We start from the raw sequence: 20,985 nt of genomic DNA, 5'->3' as shown, positions 1-20,985 counted from the left end.
TCATTGATCATTTTTGTACGCACCACGGTCATTTTTTGCACACGAGGGCTAATTAGACCGGGACCTACAATTTATTGCCGATTCCGAACTGCAGGCTTGTTATTTATACTCGTCGAGGGGTTGGTACGCTAACCCCTGGATGGGGACTCCTTGCGGTAGCAATTTTTTCCTGCGGTCTTGTCGCCGTTTTTGTTGTACCCCTGTGTCAGGAAAGTTTTTCTGACAAGGGCGAACCGGGTATCGAACTCGTGACACCTCTAAACATCCTTTCGTACTTTAGGCGAGTATCTTTTCGACCTGGGCTACCGCGCCTGGCATGTTTTGCCCTGCTGCCAAAGTAGAAATGTGAAGGTGCAACGCGAAACAACCAGATTCTTCTAGAAGGTTAATTTTCTGCCCGCGCCACCGAAGTGGCGCCACTAATTTATACTATGAAATAGAATTCTCTCGAATCTTCTTTTCCTCGAAGCTTCTCCCGTACCTATAAAAAGTGATGCAATCACAAGATAGGGGTCAGTTGTTGAACTTTATCCTCAATGCGAGAACCTTATTTGTTGTTCGCTATATCTGGTTAGCGTGTTTTATCAAAATTGCTGCTTGTGAATAAATCTGTGACGTCCTGTAAATTGTTTCATCCTCTGCGCATGTCAAGGACTTGAGACATTATCCGGAATAAAACAATACACACGTTTGTGCTCTTTAATAATTCTCGAATCACCACAAACGAAACTTATTCTGAAAATCTTTTCAAGCTTCCGGAATCGAAAACAGCTAACTGTAGTACTTTAAGACGGATTTTTTCCTCGGAGCTAATTTCCTGCGCCGCGTACAAATCGCACAGCGCGACACGCCACCCACCCACTACTAAGAAAAGGAGTATGACTGTTTTTCTCCTGCAGATCGCAATACGCCTTACAACAGCGCTTCACGTCGGGCGTGATTGGCCGACTGCTTCTGGAGGAGTCAAATGCGCCGCGCGTTTCGCCGATCTTTTTATATTTGTCTCGTGTTTTCTTTCCTTCTTTTCTGTCGCTTTCTTATTGTGCAAAATGGCCAAAATACTTTTCTATGCAGGCCAATGTGCCACTTTGGCGGTCGAGTGGTCATAGTGATGGACTTCATAGTGATGATGAACCCGAGGACCCGGGTTCGAGTCTCATCAGTGGTGGTCGGTTGAATTTGGCTTTCTGTGGTTCCCAATTTCGAGGCGTGAATATGAACTGATCTCCCCGTTAAAAAAATCTCGCTACAGAGACCAACAGGTCTACAACGATACAAACATGCAATCATTACACTTCACTTCTGTAAAGATAGATGGCTGCACTGAGAAAAATCAGACAACACTAGATACGCACTCAGACTGTTAGGTATGGGGCCATTCGAGTATTACGTAAGCAGATTTTCAGCCATTTTTGACCCCCCCCCCCTTGTCAGCAAGTCGGCAAAACACACCCCCCTTCCCCGTCAGCAAAATTTCGTCACAGCTTGGAATATTTCATATCTTCAAAAAGGGGTGGTTGATGATGAAATCAACTTTCAAACCCCCTCCCCCTTCCTCTCCATGCCGACGTAATACTTGAATGACCCCTATACACCCGCACAACTCACTAGGTAGTGAATTGCCCATGGTGATAGACCTGAGTTGTTTTCGGTTTGGAAAAAAGACGACACAACAGATTATGCACCACGCTAGGAAAACACAAACGCTACGTCATAAAGTTACACGTATCCACCGACGCGAAATAGTCCTATTCGGTTAACGCGGCGCACCAAAACCTGCTCCTAGGAAGACCCGGCCTTAGACCGTTTTGGTTACTTTTGTGCGCCATAATAAGCAATTTCGCCGTAATTTGGCAATTGTTTAAGCGACTTCCCGTATATTTCTTCGAGGAAATATGGTCAGAATCCTTTCATCGTAACATTACGTGTATTTTCGGTAGGCATTGCATGACGCATTACGGAAAAAAAGTCGTGATTGCTCAAGCTGTCAGTACCAGACTTCTTTCTCCCTCTCTCCCACCCTCTTCATTAATGCGACCGACCAGTCGCACGTGCGTTACCAGAAATAGAACCGCATGTAGAAGAATTTGTTGTGGTCATGACGCAATAAACGCTTCTTCTTGAAAGACGTCCCGCATATAACGGTAATTATATAATTATCTCATTTAATTTAAAACTTTTTCCCCTGTTTGTCGTTTTTGATATCAATGACTTAGTGCTGGTCCTCTTACGGTTAAATTTTAATTTCCCACGCGCGGGCCATACTTTTCTTTTACGTAAAGGGGTGTTGGCCCTTCGCCGTTATAATTATTTCTACTTCTCATAGAAATTCGATTGGGATTTAAACGTTTTCATATCGTAACGATTTACTAAAACGATTCATTATTAATTAATATCAAATTAATTTTGAAGTCGAATTTCACTATGAGGTGCTCTTTTTCTGGAGTCTGGGGCGGTACCGCCCTAGGAGGGGCGCTAAATTCGAGTTGAAGGTGAAAAAAAAGCTTAGTCTACAAAAAAAACGTAATTAAGGGCGCCAAAAATAAGTCCCACACGAGTCGAAATTTTTTCTGGAGGGGCGCCAAAGATAGGTCCCGCTAATTTTGATAACGAATTTCACTATGAAGAGTTCCCATACGGGGCGCCGCTCTAGGAAAAGTTCCAAATACGAGTTGAAAGTGCAAAAAAAGCTTTGTCGACTCAAAAAAAAAAACGTAGTCGGGGTGATAAAAATAAGTCCCGCTCTGGTAGTTTTTTTTTACCCATGGGCGCTCATAAGAGTTCCCGCACGGGTAGGTTTTTTTTCTCGAGGGGTGCCAAAGATGATTCCCGCTAATTTTAATACCGAATTTCACTATGAAGAGCTCTTTCTGGAGTCGGGGCGTACAGTTCGCCACTTTAGGAGTGGGGGGGGGGGGGGTTCCAAGCCTGAGTTGAAAGAACAAAAAAGAGAAACGGTCGGGGGAGCCAAAAATAGGTCCCGGATGGGTAGAGATTTTTTTCTTGAGCGGGGGTGGTTATATAAAAATTGAATTTTCAAATTCACAGAAAAATTGTAGTTTTAATTTAATTCGAAAATTAATTGGAAATGAATGATGTGGCGCGTGATTTTTAGTAGAGAGAGAGAGAATCTTCGGCCACAACCTTTGTTTTTCAAAAAGAAGACCCCCCCCCCTTCCGCCTCCCTAAGATAGGTGGCCTTGTGATTGGAGTGAAATTTCTTCGGGTGGGTGGGGGGGGAGGGAGAGAAATTCTGGACCATGTGGTTATTCGCAAAGATTTTTACTGAGCAATTTTTGAAATTTTCTTAAATTTTTAGAAAAGTTCTGAACTTTCATGAAGAAGGAAAACAAGATTTTATTATCAGACTGGGAATAAAGCCAGTCCTATTAAAGAAGAGGGGTGGAGCAGGGTGGCAACTAAAACTTTTTTGAGAGGGTGGGGTGGCGAACATGATTTTTTTTCCGCCCCCACACTGAAAAATTCAATGATTTCATAACGGTATGTTTGTTCTTTCCCAAAATTCCCCACTCCATAAAATTCGCCGCCCGTGGCAGTTTCTCTCTCTCCCCTTCCCGTGGCCCACCTATAGTTCAGGGGGGGGGGGGGGTGGGGGTTATAATTTTTGGTCCCACTTTTCAATTTCTGAAAAGAAAATGTCTCTCAGCGATACATCGCTCATGTTTTTGGGGCACCTGTTTTAATAGAGGGATCCCGTCTGTACAACCGTTAAATCCTTGTTTAATATAGCAGCAGGGCTTTTTTTTTTCTCGCGCCGCGTACAACGTGAATAGCTCAGCGCGACACGCAGCTCACTCACCAATAGGAAAAAAAAGCGCTTCATTCCCCGCTATTAGCGGTCTTTTAGTGGTAAGGGGCCGTTCAAGTAGTATTACGTAAGCAAATTTTTAGCCATTTTTGACCCCCTTGTCAGCAAAATTTCGTCATCAGCTCTGCCCCTCTGAATCCTAACTCATATTTTCATAAAGGGTGGTTGATGACGTAAGCATTATTCAAACCCCCCCCCCTCCCCCTTGTCATGAAAAGTCAGCAGTGGTGGTCGCTGTGGCCGCTGTGGTGGTCGAGTGGTTATAGTGACGGACTCGCGATGCGAGGATCCGGGTTCGAACAGGGCCGTCTCTATTCTACCTGAATAGAGACGGCCCTGGTTCGAACCCCACAGTTGGTTTTCTGTGGTTTCGAACTTCAAGGCGCAAATGCGAGCCGATCTCCCCGTTAAAAAGTCTCGCCACAGAGAGCAACAGTCCTACAACGATAAATCATTCAATCATAACACTTCACTCATAGTTAGAAAAACTTGTGGCAGATGGCAGCACTACACATAACAAGCATTACAGCGAAACAACAAAACTTCACGTCAGGTTTCACTACACGTACACGCACATTCCCGCATGTACCGGTTCGTTGGGGGATTCCGCGGGGGGGGGGGGGGGTGTAGTAGTAGTAGGTAGGGCCTCCAAGCAAATGGCTCAGGGATCCATGGTGTTCTTAAGTCAGCCACCTCGTTGGGCAATTTGCCTGTTGTGGCGTTGTATTTGTATTGGCGTACGCAAAGGGGAAGTTTGGGTTTTAGGGTTTTAACCCCCCCCCCCGCTCCCCCAAGCCGAGATCACAGTGTTATTTTGCAGGAAAAAACGTAACCCCTCCCCCCCGAGAAGAAAAAAAAAACTGGACCCCCTCCCCGAGAAAATTCTGAGTACGCCTATGCATGGAGGAAGGAATGTTCCATGGAGAATGAAGGGGATCATAACCTCCTTTTGGTCCGGTTCAGTGCTCATCAGTTCTAAGGGGTCATTCAAGTATTATGTCAGCATCGAGGGGGGGGGGGGAGAGGGGTTTCGGATTTGCTGACTTTTGATGACAAGAGGAAGGGGAGGGGGGTTTGAAGGTTGCTTACGTCATCAACCACCCCCCTTTTGAAGATATGAAATATTCTAAGCTGCTGACGAAATTTTGCTGAAAGGGTGGGGGGGGGGGGGGGGTCAGTGTTTTGCTGACTTTTTCTGACAAGGGGGGAGGGGGTCAAAAATGGCTGAAAATCTGCTTACGTAATACTTGAATGGCCCCCATACCTAACAGTCTGAGTGCGTATCTAGTGTTGTCTGATTTTTCTAAGTAAAGCCATCTATCTTTCAGAAGTGAAGTGTAATGATTGCATGTTTGTATCGTTGTAGACCTCTTGCTCTCTGTAGCGAGATTTTTTTAACGGGGAGATCAGTTCATATTCACGCCTCGAAATTGGGAACCACAGAAGATTGAGATATTCGTTGCCTTTTTGTAGCAGTTGAATTTTCTCTCTTTCTTAAAATTCATCTTCGTATCAGCCAGTTGTGAGAAACCTTCGTGTGGATAGCGAAGAGTCGACATCATCCCCGGATCCGGTGCCGTCTTAAAGCATGGGCCCACCCGGGGGGCTTCAAGAGAAGAGGGGACCTCACAAAAATGAGATCCGGTTGAAATTTTCTAGAATTTCCCAGGTAAGGCCTCAGAAAAACCACTTGACCCGGGGGCCCACGATGATCTTAAGACGGCCCTGCTCGGACCTTGTTTTCCATCTAATTTCAGCCATCCCGACCTTTTTGTAAAAAAATGTCCCGTTTTTTCCCGTCTTTTCAACGATGCCAACTTGAACTTTAATTCTTTTTTGAAATCAAGAGTTAGAATTATCTTCAAAACTCACACGTTATATTATGATAATTACGACTATAAATACATATGAATATTCATTTGACAAATAATTGTCATGATTCTTAAACGTTCGTCTATTTCGTAGAATTAATTCATTTCAATCTACAGGAATTGGCAGTACACAGTTCATTTCCCACCATCATTGGCGATTTTTCATGGCAAGTTCTGGCAACTTTTTTTAACGTTATTTTTAGCAATAATTGACATTTCCCCCGTCTTTTGGGTCGCAATATCCCGCGTTTTTCTCGAGGAAATGTGGTCATAGCAACGATAACGTCGTTAATGATTCCAATTTAGGTCACTAGATGGCGTTACGTACCCACGCGAGACGGCGTATTTTCAACACAGATGAATCCTTTATCTAATAAAATTATTATATATTTTATCGTTTATATATATAACAGTTGAATCCAGTTTTAACGAATACCGTTATAGCGAAAATCTTGTTTTAACTAACACTTTTCAAATTCTTCAGATAAACTTACGTAGGAACAATAGAAAAATCTGGAATTCCTTTATAACGAAATTTTTGTTATAACGGGATTTGACTGTATATATATTGACTGCCACACACAGGGATTATTTAAGGGGCAAAATTTTGGTTATCTATAAAAATTTTCGCTTATCATTAAAAATAAATTATGAATGAAAAATGAAATATATATATACAGTCGAATCCCGTTATAACGAACTCCAACAGACCGGCGAAATCACATCGTTATAGCGAAATTTCGTAATAAAGGAATTCCAGGTTTTTCCTATATTCGTATACGTAAACTTATCTGGGGGGGGGGGGAAGGAATGAGAAAAATGTTCGTTAAAACTTTGATTTTCGCTACAACGGTATTCGTTAAAATGGGATTCGACTGTAATACAGTAATGTTTAATAATGAAACGTGATTAGAGATTGAAATATTGTTTTATATACGGAGCCATCATTGCTTATCACATATCATTGCTTTGCGTTGTTTAGATACGTGATGTGACACGTGATGAAAAATGTTGTTGGTCTCAGAGGAACCTCCCACGTGAGAGAGATTTTAATTTCTTTGGTGGCAATTTTTGGCAATTTTGTCATTGGTTTTTTTTTGTTAATTTTGATCCAAGACAATTCCGATATTTTAATCATGTTTTGCTTTTTTTCATATCCTGGTAGTTTGATGAACAACATGATTGAACAGGGCCGCAACTATAGATGCTTGGTCACCCCGGGTAAGCGCGCATTTTGACGCCCCCCTTGTAATGTGAAGGAGAGGTTTCAGAATGAAATTTGCGTCCCCTCTCGGGTCTAGCGCCCGGGGCACAAGACCCGCCAGCTCCCAGGGCTGTTTTAAGAGCATCATGGGCCCCCAGGTCAAGTGGTTTTTCTGAGGCCCTACCAGGTAAATTCTAGAAAATTACAACCAAATCTCATTTTTGTCAGGTCCCTCTTCTCTTGAGGACCACGGGCCGTGCCCGGGTGGGCCCATGCATTAAGACGACACTGCCTACTCCCCATGGCCCCCACATCCTAGAGCAGGGCCCCTAGGCTGGGATCTTTTGCGGCCCCCCCCCCGACCACATTTTCACGGGCCACTTTAAGATGAATTTATAGCGTGAAAAAGCAAAAAAAATGGTGGTAATCGTCCCGGGCCCCAGGGCTGGAGCCTTGTCAGCCCACCCCCTTGTGGGGGGCCATGCTGCTCCCCCTCTAGTTGCGGCCTTGCGATTGAAATATGAGAATTTTCTCAAATCGCAAATCAGATTCATTCATTTTCAACGTACACACACAGATTTAACATTAATTTTGTAAAACATTATCATAAAAACATTTTTATTATCCAAAGGTTACGATGCCTGTTGGGGGGGGGGGCACGCTCCGTTAAATCGGCCTCTGCAAGCATGTGAATGGCCAAAAGAATGAGCCAGGGGAGGGGGGGCCAGGTTGTGACCAAAAGAGTGACCGAGAGAGCAAGGAATCAGGTCAGTGAGGAACCAAAGAGGGACCGAGTGTGTGTGTGTACAAGCATGTGAGTGACCAAAATAGTGTGCAAAGTATGTGAGTGACCAAAATAGTGTGACCAAAATAGTGTGCAAAGTATGTGAGTGACGAAAATAGTGTGCAAAGTATGTGAGTGACCAAAATAGTGTGCAAAGTATGTGAATGACCAAAATAGTGTGCAAAGTATGTGAGTGACCAAAATAGTGTGCAAAGTATGTGAGTGACCAAAACAGTGTATGGGCATGTGAGTGACCAAAACAGTGTGCAAGTATGTGAGTGACCAAAACAGTGTATGAGCACGTATGTGAGTGACCAAAACAGTGTATGAGCACGTATGTGAGTGACCAAAACAGTGTATGAGCACGTATGTGAGTGACCAAAACAGTGTATGAGCACGTATGTGAGTGAAAAAACAGTGGGCAAGCTTATAACCAAGAGAGTGATCTAGAACAGTGTTTCTCAACCGCCGGGCCGCGGCCCGGTTGATCTGCCGTTTCCTTTTCCCCCTATTCATGTTCCGTTAATCATGTGTTTGACCGGGCCTTCCACTTAAAAAAATAAATGAAACCGGGCCGCGGGCTTACAAAGGTTGACAACCACTGATCTAGAAGGTGTGTGATCATGTGAGCGCGACCAAAACAGTGACTTAGAGACATTGATGTTTTTGGGGGTGCGAGTGGTTTATGCACAGGGTGGTGACTTCGAGGAATGAGTGGTCAGGGAAATTCAACTCAAATGTTAGAAGGGCGGCAAAACTCGTGTAGCCGACAAGGCGGAAAAATCTTGAATCCGCCTCTGATCTGCAGGCTGAAGAGGCCACGCACCCGGCACCCCATGTGATCGATAACTTCATAAGAATTCTCTTCGCGAAAGTTCACTTTCATAAAAACTCTAATTTTTGTATATGAATATGTAAATATGTATTTTGGAGAATATCCACAAACAAGTCCATGAAGAAAAACTAAAAATGCGAAAAAGAAAACTACGAGGCATTCAAGAAAGGGAGGAAAAAAGAAGCCATGGCTTTTTTCTCCAACGAAGTGAATGGAGCGTTTGGTGTACATTAATGGCGCTTCCTCTCCTTTTCTTCATTCATCTTGGCTCGCTATGCGGTGTGGCGAAAGTTTGGCGACAGAAAATGTCCCTTTTCTTTCCCCCCCTCCCTTTTTTGTTATCGATTTTTTTTTCATAGCTGTGGGGATGGATCTCTTTGAAGATCTTGTTGCCGAGGTGCTTTTTGTTTGACTCGAAAACGCGGAGCTCGAAGCAGCCAATGTAAAATAAATTTTAAATTTTAAACATGAAAATTAATTTAATTAGTTAATTAACTAAGCAAATTAACATACTTATCCACTGAAAATGGATTTTGCAATGAAAACGCAACACTATTTTGAAATGCGCCTATCGCCATTAATATTAACTGGAATTCTAGAACATGGTTTCAACAAATAAATCAATGTTATGTCTAAGGCCGGTATTACACTGTTAAAGTTTGATAAAATTCCTTTTATAAAACTTGCAAAATCTAACCAATAAGGTTATTGGTTACATTCTAGAAAATGCAACCGGTGACCTTGTTGGCTGCATTTTTCAAGTTTTATAAAAGGACTTTTACAAAACTTTTATAAAACTCAAAAAATCCAGTAAATATAGCTCATAGGTTACATTCGAGCAAATCAACCAATACGCTTATTGGTTGGATTTTTCAAGTTTTATAAAAAGACTTTTATCGAACTTTTACAGTGTAATATCGGCCTTTTACACTATAAAAGTTTTATAAAAGTGCTTGTATAAAACTTGAAAAATACAACGAATTTTTGGCCAATTGGAACACATTCAAGCCAATCCAAACGATCAGTTTATTGGTTGTATTTTTCAAGTTTTATCAAAGCACTTTTACAAAACTTTTACAGTGTAATACCACTCTAAGGCCGGGATTACACTATAAAAGTTTGATAAAAGTAATTTTATAAAACTTGAAAAATGCCACCAATAAGATTATCAGTCTCACTTGCTCGAATGTAGCCTATGAACTTTATTGGTTGAATTTTTTGAGTTTTATACAAGGGATTTTATCAAACTTTTATAGTGTAATACTGGCCTGATATAGAGTATGAAAATTTTGTTGCGCGCGCACAAATCAGCGAACTTATGAATACGTTATTTGATTGATTTACACGTTTGAACCTCGTATACCAGAGACCAGGGCCGCAACTGGGGGGGGGGGGGGGGAGCAGGCAAGTCTGGTGCCCCGGGCGCTCGATCAGAAAGGGGGCCGCATTTCCGCATGGGGTGGGGTGCCAAAATGCCTGTTTGCCCCGGGTGACAAAGTATCTAGTTGCTGCCCTGCCAGGGATAAGCGACCCTTTTCGAATCTAATGTCTCTTATCGGAATAAGAGTACCTACATGAGTCATATATAGGTGTCATATTTATACTCTTACGCCAAATGCTAAAACTCGATTCGTGGGCCAAATGTGGCCCGACTAAGATCTCGAAACAAATTTTGTGAAAATGAACTGAGCGGTGCATTTTGCATTTGCAGATCTTTTAAGTTAACCGTCTCGCGCCCGCGATCAGAGCTGGATTAAGGAGAGTCGAGGCCCCCGGGCGCAGAAGAAAATATTGGGCCCCTTATATAAATTAGAAAAAAGTGCGAAGGAGTCGTTCAGAAATCGGGGGCCCAGTGCGAGCGCCCGATGCTTCCACCTTTAAATCCGCCTCTGTCTGCGACATATTTACAGATTACTTAAAAGACCAGTGGCGCAGTCCAAGGTCACTGAAGCTGCCCAAGAAAAATTTTCAAATCTCGTTACTTGCGGCTTTGTTGCCAATTTTTTTTTTGTAAACGGGAACTTTTGTATGATATCAGGGCCGTGTAACTAAACTGGGGCAACCAGGGCACTGCCCCAAAAAAAATTTACACTCATTTCACATAATAATAATTACCCTTTCTAAAGAACAGCCCTGAAGGAAAAGTCTGCCCGAAAAGGCACGCTACGGCCCTGTATGTTTTTCCCTTTACCAAAAAATTATTGTTTCAGATTTTTCTAATAAATAGGCCATTTCATTTCTCGTCCCCTGCGACTTTCGGGCTTTTGGGAAACTGATTGCAACTGTGTGAAGGGCCGCAACCAGATACTTTGTCACCCAGGGGCAAACTGGAGGAGGTCCAACTGTATTTTCATTAGATATTTAAAATTGTTTACAGGAAATATATTAATTTTTTTCTAGATTTTTGGTAGACTTGGTAGAGGGGCACGAACCCCCCCTTTACCCCCTTCCCTTGCGTACAATTCTGTTCAAAAGTGGGGGGTGAACATATTCGGAACGGTCCCCCCCTCTCCTGATGCTTGTATCGATCGGGGCAGTGTTGCCAACAGTCAGAAAATTTTTCATCTAGATTCTTCAGCAAAGACAACTAGAAACTGGGCTTTAAACAAACCAGAATTATATTCAATCATTATTTAGATGACCTTACGTCCCGTATTTTAACACGTATTTACGTATTTTAACAATAGACTGCTAGTAACACAGGAAAATTTTTTGAAAAAAAGACTAGGAAAAAAACAATTAGCAAGACAACTATATAGATGGGGATTTCTTTTTAAATGGCCGGAAAAAAAAAGACCAGATCTAGTTAGAAAATAACTAAATTGGCAACATGGATCGGGAAGGGGGGGGGCCTTCAAATCGAAGTTTCCGTGAAACTAAAGGTGCTTTTCAAAATTTCAAGCCGCTTTGGTGCGAAATATCGTTTATTTTGGTGAATCTTGGCGATCATATTTCCCTTGGCGACAACAACGGCTTCTTTCGCGTTCGATCAGTCGCCAATATTTCCCGGCAACCCGATTCCCCCCCCCCCCCCCGTCCTCTCTATTCCCCCCTTTCCCTTCACCGTACCTCGAGCAGGCAAGCAAGCCAGCCAGCCAAGGAAGCCAACGCGTCGCTCGTTTTCGGCGCGGATTTGACGACGCCGCGTTTTCACAGAGTTGTGCGTGTATGTGCGCGTGGTGTATAAAATTTTTTTTCCCCCTCTCTCTCTCTCTCTTTCCCTCCCCCTTCTCTTTCTTCCCATCTTTTTCCTCCTGATGGAAGCCCGCGCGAATGGAGAAAATTTCGCTTCCACGTAAATGACGTCATAGTGTTTTGTGCTGTGAGTCGAGCAAGAGGCACCCCGTAAAAGTTTTTCGCTCCGTTCGTGGTGTGTGGTGTTGTTTCAGTGAGTGAAAAAGTGTGGTGTGTGGGGAAACAAAAAAAAAAACAACAACAACAGAAAAAAATATTATTTTTTTGGAAACAACAAGGAATTCATATTTATACCCTTCCTCCCCTTCTCTAAATTGTTATTAACGCGTTGTTTAAATTTTTCAAAATTTCAAAAGAAAAAAAGTTCAAATTCTCTCGGAATTGGTGCAACATTTGGAGAAAAAACCATCAATGTTATTTTCCCCACTCACGTCTTGGAAAGAGTTAAAGATTGTTATTCGTCGTCGCCGTTGAAAAGAAATTTGTTGTTATTATTTTTTTTTTTAAGTTTTTTTTTTTTTTTTAAATTTTGGGTTTTTGGGTAAATTTTGATTTAAAAAAAAAAAATTTACTTGGTGGACATTATATTTAATATTTTCCGTAAGAAGAAATTCAGCAAAAGAATCCGAAATATAAATTCCAAGGATAATGTTTCATGCGATCATTTGGAAGAAGAGGAAAAATGAATTACTAATGTGGACGCCTTTGCAACATGGTTAGAGAGACCAGGCACCTCTGGGTCGGAAATTTACCGCATGCTATTCGAGAGGAAAGGATATTGGACCATTTCAAACGGTATGTGGATTACAAAAAAGTGTTTATCAGTGCCTTTTATTGGATTACTACTTCAGCATGAAAAAAAAAAAAAAAATGGAATATATTTAATTTTTTTTTAATTTTCTCCCATTTTTTTTTGCTGAACGGAATAGTGTTTTTTTTATGTTTTTTTACAATATTTATTTTTTGCTCGATTTTTTTTGCATTTTTTTTTGCATTTTTATGCAAGTAAAAATTTATTTTTTTTTAAAAATTACGTGATGGATTACCAAAATTTTTTTTACAAAATACCAACTTCTCTCTCTCCTAATAATTGGATTATTATAATGTGTGGTGAGTTTTATTTTTTTAAAAAAGTGTGTGAAATGTCTTTTTTTTATTATTTTAAAAATTTATTCTTTATTTTAGTTAGAGGTGATTTTGTGTTTTTTTTTTTTTTTTTGTTTGTAGTCTTTTTAGCTGTTATTTTTGTGTTTATTATTGCTTTATTTATTTTTGTTTTATAAATTATTTTCGTGCTTTATTTTATCGAAGAGACGATTTTATAACGTGAAGGGAAAAAGTTAATATTTAGGATTGCAATTGGATGGTTGTGTTGGTAGGTAAAACGTGGCGTTATATAAAAATGGCCGACACAGGTACTTTTTTTTTTTTTTTGTTGTTGTTGCTTTTCTTTCTTCTAGGTATGAGCTTTTCGGTTATGTTGATTAATTATTATTAATATAGTTAGATTATTAATGTTATTTAATTATAGAATGATAATTTAGGAGGTTAGGATGTGCTTGTATTTTTTTTTGTTTAGCGTCAGGATAGGATATTGGTGGATATCAGATGTTGATCGCTTTGTTTGGTGTTTCCCGTAAAATGAGTGTGTGAATCCAGTGTTTCCCGGGGTGATATCGCTCCAGGGAGGCGATAGAATAGTCCAGGGGATGGGTTGTGTAAGTAAGCAAGGGTGTGGGCAGACAGGGCTGGGGGCCCGGTATTTTTTGTTTTTCATGCTATAAATTTACTATAGAAAGGCTCGTGGAAAGTCTGGCTTGGGGAGACTTAGTTGCCCTTCTCTTGGGTGTGGGGGGCCATGGGTAGAAGTTATTTGTTTAGTATGGGATCCATGAAGTAAAAATAAGAATACATACTATTCTACGCGATACAATATTAATTTGTACAGGGCCATTTGGCACATACTATTCTATATCTATGATAAGATCTCATGGGTTTGTTTAAGTTGGGGGGGGGGCGATGGAGCAAAAATTTTAAGAAACTGACTCAACGACATTATATTGATGAATTGTTTGAAGATCTTGGAGTATTTTATTAATTCACGTGTTGCATCTCTTGCCCTTTTTATTATTGAAAATTAATCCTCAAATGCTCATTTTTTTTTTCTCGAGCTTATAATTATTTTCATAGTTGATGATGTACATTTTTTTTAAAATTATTTTTCACGATTTCTATCTCTCGAATTGCTTATATACAGAGCTTTGAAGAGACCGTGTAGAGCCTGAAAAATCGCCCATAGAATGAATTGTATTGAAGTAATATTTGCATTTTCAAAATATATAACTACAGTAACCTTCTTTGTGATTCACCTTTAAAGGGGGAAAAAATTCGGGTTATTAACTTCAAGGTAATGCAAACAAAACATTTCAACAATGTTTTGTTTGCACTTAAAAAAAAATTTAGCGAAATCACAGCCACACAACAAAGAGTTTTTGTTAATTGGGACACCTACCAGCAATTTCATAATATAAAATGAAAAGAATATGACCTCAGCTTATATGTGCAAAGCTAAGCATTTAAGGGTTTATAGCCATTTTTGGACTTGCGTGGATATTTAGGACATCTATCCCGAGATTGAAGAATATAAATCCAGGGCCGTCTAAAGAGTATCACGGGCTTCCGGGCAAAGGGACCTGGCTAGAAATGCCTGCCTACCAATTTGCAAGCATTTCTCTGGAAAATTCTAACCTAATCTCATTTCCGCGAGGCCTCTGCTCCACTTGACTCCCGGGCCGTGCACGGGTGGGCTCGTGCGTTGAGACGGCACTGATATACCGTATTTTAACGTCCTAAAGAACCCCCTCCTGATTTTTTGGACTTGAAATTTGAAATAAAAATTAGAGCTATATCTAAAATACTATCTATCTGTGTATAAGAACCCCCCCCCCATTTTTGGCAAAAGAAGGGGTTCCGTATATACGTTGAAACAGGCCTCGTAGCCAGAAAGTTCGTTCGAGGGGAGGCACCAAAGTGATAGAACAATACATTTTGCCATCTTTTCCCCTTTTTTTCGGTAAATTTCTCACATTTCGGGTAGAGGGACCCCCCTCCTCGCGTTAAAATACGGTAATCGTCGATAAAACCATTATAAGTTAACATTTGGAATGCAGTATGCGTTTTGCATATTGGTATTGTGATGAGAGTTAGCGAAATGCAGTAAATGCGAGTCATTGTTTGCGTTGCTGCTTCACAAAAACGTCAATTTCAGCGTTTTGAATGTGTTTGCTAATCGAATCGAAAAATACGTATCAATGTCGGGAAATAATCTTTCATTTCTAGAATCTCGAATTTAGGGGCTGGTCTCGTGCCCCGGGCGCTACACCTGAGGGGGCGCAAATTTCATTCTCAAACCTCTCCTTCAACATTACAAGGGGGCGTCAAAACGCGCGCTTGCCCCGGGTGACCAAGCATCTAGTTGCGGCCCTGGGAAGAGGAAAATGGTTGTAGTGATTGTAGGTGAATTTCATCGAACGTATCGCACTGTCCACGGCGGCAGCTCTCCAAACATGTCCGTTGTGCTGAGTCGGCCTCCGATTGCTAGGATAGTGACGAGCTGCTGCTACGAACGCGAGCGGATCATGGGAATTTATTTCTGTCCGAAGCATTTCCTCCTAAAAATTGATGTTGGGGTTGATGATTGGGTTTGAATTGCAGTAGTTGAATATATTTCTACCTTGTAACTTTCAAATGTTAAATGTTGACATTTGAAAAACAATATTTTGCGTTTAGTTTATAGTGGGATGGAGGTATGTATACGGAGAGAATCCCGAAAACTGACCGGTCGATCGCCCGCGGAACTATTGAGTCAATCACTAGAAAACTGCTGATTAAGGGCTATTCAAGTATTACGTAAGCAGATTTTTAGCCATTTTTGACCCCCTGCCCCCCCCCCTTCCGTCAGCAAAACACTGCCCCCTCCCCCACTTGTCAGCAAAATTTCGTCAGCAACTTAGAATATTTCATATCTTCAAAAAGAGGTGGTTGATGACGTGTATCAACGCCTCCTTGCCATCAAAAGTCAGCAAATCCGAACCCCCCCCCCCTCGATGCTGACATAATACTTGAATGACCTCTTAGTGGGGTTCTTTAGAATCGCTAAGTATTTGCACGTAATTTTTTGCAAATTAAAAATCGGAATTTCGCGAAAAAGTTTCAAAAAGGGTAAATTATCAAGATTTCGCTGAAAAGTGGTAACGGTTAAACTTTCGCATTTATTCATCAAAAAAGGGCAAATTTCGCATTTATCGCATCTATTTCGTAAATACGAAAATTACCGATATTTGCTATACATACATAATTACCATGTATACGTTGGAGGGCGTCCATTCCGTACTCAAGAAAATAATAATTGGAAATGCAATTTGATGTGTAATTGCTGTAATGGAGCGAAGTGACTGGACTTTGAATTTCGATAATGTTTATAAAATAATGTCCGGGCAGTGGCGGATTAAAGTCGGTCGAGGCCCCGGGCGCGCCCGTCGTTAAATCCGCCTCTGTGTCGTTGCTTGACAAATCAGAAAAGAAATTTAGGCGCCAGACCAATTTTGTAGGAGCCAAGGATGGTTGTTTCGCAAGTAAAAGTGTCTTGAATAATGTTTTTCTCCCCGACCATTTTGGGACCGCTTGCCAAGTGTAAAGACAATTAATTATGAAATCAGAAAATTTTGAACCATCACTAGACTGATTTGCTAATAGCATATACAAAATTTTAGGCTTCAATGCCGATTTTCTAGTCGCCTACTGCTACTAAACCACACATGCACCTCGTCCACATTCCTCTGCGGAATTTCTAACGAATTGGTACATGTTGGAGTGTACGTGGTGTGAATCTTGAGTGAAGTTTGTTGCTGTATAATGTTTGTGTTATATGTTCTGACATCATTTTTTCCATCTATGGGTTATGTGTAATGATTGAATATTTGTACCGTTGTAGGCCTGTTGCTCTCTTTGGCGAGACTTTTTAAAGGGGATATCGGCTCGCATTCGCGCCTTAGGAACGATAGAAAACCCAACTTCAGCTGACCACCGCTGTGGCGACGGTCAGGGTTCGAACTCGGTTCCTCGCGATGAGAGTCCGTCACTACGACCACCACATTGGCGACCACCATGGTCATTGCGCTTGCCCGGTATACAAGAGGTCCTTGGTTTAATTCCCGGTGGGGGAGAACGACACTTTTTGTTCACGAATTTCACCTCGGCATAATATCCAGGTAGCCTATTGATTTCATTTATCTTGATCGATCTAAAACAGTTTCCCAACCTTTTTTGTCCCATCGTCCCCCAACGCAATCTAACCCATAGGATACTATGTTATACTCGTAGCTTCTACCGTCCCCCTGGAACATTCCATCGCCCACGTTGGGTATCACTGATCTAAAAGATTGTCATCCCGACTCGAATTATTATTTTTTCGAATTTTCTGAGCGTTAAATAACTTCTTCCCATGTTGTAAAACGTACTGTGATGAAATCGAGGTTTTGTGTCCATTAAACTGATCTAGCAATTATGGAAAATTTTAGGTGCCAATACACACCAAGTTTCTAGTCGCTTGGCGATCTGGCTCCCGTGATTTGTTTTGCCCTGGCTAATACGAAGTGTGAAAAAAAAAAAAAAGTTTCCCTCAAAACCCAATTTTATCACCCTTGTATGGAAAATTTGAGTCGCCAACAACATCGATTTGTTTTAGTCGCCATGGTGACCTAGCGCCTGAGATTTGTCACGCCCTGGTGTAATGCCCAAAAAAAATTAGTTGGGTTATTATAGATTGGGGCTATTGGTTTTGTTTCAGTGTGAAGCGCAGCTGAAACTTCTTTGATGCGTTGGAGATACTACGCACCTTCAGCTGTATTTATTTATTAATCACTTTCGGTGATCTGCAATTTTTAAAATCACGTCTTTTCCTACCTTTTTTGAAGTTTTGGAACTTGAATTTTGTTCAATACACTATTGCTCGTTTACCGTATTCCCTCGAAATTTGCCGGCATGCCGCCAAAAACTCGACGAACATCAATTTTTCGAACGTTGAAGTGTCTGGTCCCGTTCGCGGCAGCCGTGAAACGGGAGGTTTATTAAAAAGGATCACGGTATAAGGATTCAGCCAAAACTTAGCTGGATTTTCAGAATGCTAATATTCAAGAATTGTCCAGGATCTGTCTCTCGAATTTCCAGGCATGCCGGAATACACGGGTATTACCGGTATGCCAGCTTTTTGCTAGGGAATTCGGTAATTGTATTTTTTTCAAGCAGATATTGAACAACACATAGGGTAAAGGTCTTCCGACCTTTATCTAGGGGGGGGGGGGGGTCATTCAAGTATTACGTCAGCATCGGGGGGGGGGTTCGGATTTGCTGACTTTTGATAAGGGGGGGGGTGGTTGAAGGTTACTTACGGCATCAACCACCCCTTTTTAAAGATATGAAGTATTCTAAGCTACTGACGAAATTTTGGGTCAAAAATGACAATCTGCTTACGTAATACCTGAATGGCCCCTAGACGCGATCACTGCCTGTATCCATAATCAAAAGAAGAGCATACGAATGCGTGAAACTCAATTTGTACAAGGTATTTGATTGGAACGTTGATGAAGTGCTCGCGAGCACGAAATCGGTTATTTCCGAGCATCGAGCACTCCAGGGATCATCGTTGTGTGCTCGCGAGCAACGGGTCTAACATGCCTGATTATAGGGGATTGTGATTTAAAAGCTTCGAGCCACACCATAGCAAGCGAAACTGATGATTCGTTAGCTAGTGTGTATGTAAGATCATCTAAGACATACATGCTCTACCCATGGCAAAATGTGGCCCTCGAAGTCATCTGACGTGGCCCGTGAACCCAATTTTATAAAAATGAATGATTAAGCTGCACAGTTCCAGGCCACTTAAGCGGCCCATGGCACGTTAACAGGTCATTCAAGTGGTAGGATGCAGATTTTTAGATCGCTTTAGTGACTCGCGGCACATTCACAGATCACTTAAGTCAGGGAGAGGTTTTTAACCTAATTATCGCACAGGCTTCCAAGATGGGTCGCTCAAATCCACTAACAACGGGGGGGGGGGGAAAGAGCCCCTCCTATTTTTCCCGACACAAGCCTGATTCTCAGGGCGGCTTCCGAAATGGGTAGTAGAAATCCCTTAACAGCCAGAGTGTCTCTTGACGTATGGATCACCGTAAACTTGATTCGTAGGGAGCTTCCTAAATGGGTCGTACGAAACCATGCACGGATTCTTGAACAACATGGGTTGTGACCCAAACCTGATTCGTGGTGTCTTTCTAGACGAGTCGTGCGAATCCCTGTAGTCCTGTTATAAATGCACCTATTGCGTCACTAGATTCTCTAATTTCAAAAAACAAAGTCCCGTGGGTGGCGAAGCCAATCTTGCTAATTCTGTGTCGCGGCTGGAAAAAGTCCTCTGGAACCGCGCCCCAGGTCACTAAAGTCGCACATTTCTCACTTCGCGGTACATTTTCGACCAAATGAAGTGGCCCGCACTCTTGAAAAGAAAAGGTTCAGCACCCTTGATGTAAGATCATCTCGGTACCTATGGGCCTTTTTTTTGCAAATAGCAAGATAGTCCGCGGAAATGTGATGGAGGCGGTTCCGATAGTCGCTACATGGCATTAAGTTCGGTCGCGACATGGTGGTAGGGCAAAGATAATAACACAGTAGTCTATGTGCCCCGTTTTATTTTATTTTTTTGTAGTTGGAGATCTGGTTCTATTTTTTTTTTCCTTTATCATCCCCCCTCCCCCCCGCGCTCAATTGCAGCTGCCATTTGAGTGACTCATCCAGCAGCGGTCCTCCCTTCCATCACTGCACTTGCATTTTTTTTTTCTTCTTTGCCATCCTCCCTCAATACATACAATGTTGGTTGAATAAAAAAAAAAAATTGCGCTCTCTCTCTCTCTCTCCAAGGTCACGTGCACTTCTTTTTTGCCCGATCGTGAAATACAATGCAACGCCCCCGCCTGGCTTCTATCATCATCAATGTTATTTTGGAGAAGGGGGGGGGTAATTTTTATCATGTGTGTGTTCTCCCCCTCCCCCCAATCTCGAAATTGCTGGAAATAATAGGCTGTATCGTTCCGACTCGACAGAAAAACAAAAAAAAAAAAATGTCTGATGTGGGCTTCCATTGTGTTTTGGGTCTGGTTTTTTTTTGCTTCCCAAATCCTCTTTGTTTCAGGCCTTGTGCATATAATTGAAGCAACTGGATGTGCTTCTAGTCTTTTATCTGATTTTGTGTTGGCGATTCTTCTCTGAGTTTTCAGAGAAGCGATTGACACCTACCTTTATTTTCCTATGCTCACTCAGTGTGATGACCATACGTCCTCTATTTGCCGGGGCAGTCCCGGTTTTTTCTGGCTGTCCCGACATTTTGTTTAGTAAAATTGTCTCCCGGTTTTTCACGTATTTTCAACAAAGTTAACTTGACTTTTTATTCGTCAAATCAACGATTAATATTCTTCCCGACTCAGAAATTACATTATAGTAATTACGACCACAAATAAGAATGTTTTATTTCACGTACAGTCGAATCCCGTTTTAACGAATATCGTTATAGTGAAAAAAAAATATCGTTTTAACGAACACTTTCCTGATTCCCCCAGATACGTTTTCATAGAAATAAATGCAAAAACCTGTAATTTCGTTATAGCGAAGTGATTTCTCCGGTCTCTTGGAGTTCGTTATAACGGGATACGACTGTATTTGTCGGTTTTTTTTTTAATTCACTGCAATTTGAAGCCACTTAATTTCATGTGATTGGTGACTTTTCTGTGTTTTTAGTATGAGTTTGGCAACTTTGCTTAATTTTGGCCTCGATAGGCGTATAGGCCCCCGTATTTCGAAGCCCAATTTTCCCCAAGCAAACATGGTCAGCCTATGTCTCAGCTTCTGGAATAGTCGCTCGACCCTCAGATCAGGATTTCTCTAGATGCGGCTCCATATATCCCTTTCAGACTAAAGCATTTATTTTTTGGAATTTTCAAATTTCTTTTCGTATTTTTGATACAAAAAATTCACTTCGTTTAAATTATTTCAGCCAAGATGATGGCTGGTCATAGTCGCGGACTCACATCCGGGTTCGAACCCCACCGTCACTACAGTGGTGGTATTTCTATGGTTCCTAACTTCGAGCCGATCTCCTCGTTGAAAAGTCTCGCCACCTAGAGCAACAGGCCTACAAACAGTACAATTGTCCAATCA

At 41.6% G+C, this 20,985-nt stretch overlaps 1 protein-coding gene across 1 annotated transcript in view; it reads left to right on the top strand.

Moving 5' to 3' along the window:
* Nucleotides 1–12,270: 12,270 nt before the first annotated feature.
* The window catches only part of spen (spen family transcriptional repressor split ends), a 170,149-nt gene continuing 161,434 nt past the window's right edge, over nt 12,271–20,985 (top strand). The window contains exon 1 of the mRNA XM_089251300.1: nt 12,271–12,513. Coding sequence (XP_089107426.1) covers nt 12,431–12,513 — 83 coding nt within the window. The 5' untranslated portion in view covers nt 12,271–12,430. The remainder of the gene's footprint in view (nt 12,514–20,985) is intronic.

Source organism: Pholcus phalangioides, unplaced genomic scaffold (assembly GCF_987345545.1).
Source record: "Pholcus phalangioides strain wild (caught in Gottingen) unplaced genomic scaffold, Ppha-v1.0 ptg000024l_1, whole genome shotgun sequence".
NCBI lineage: Eukaryota > Metazoa > Arthropoda > Arachnida > Araneae > Pholcidae > Pholcus > Pholcus phalangioides.
Note: the sequence above shows the minus strand (reverse complement) of the source record. Positions and strands in the feature narration are given on the sequence as shown.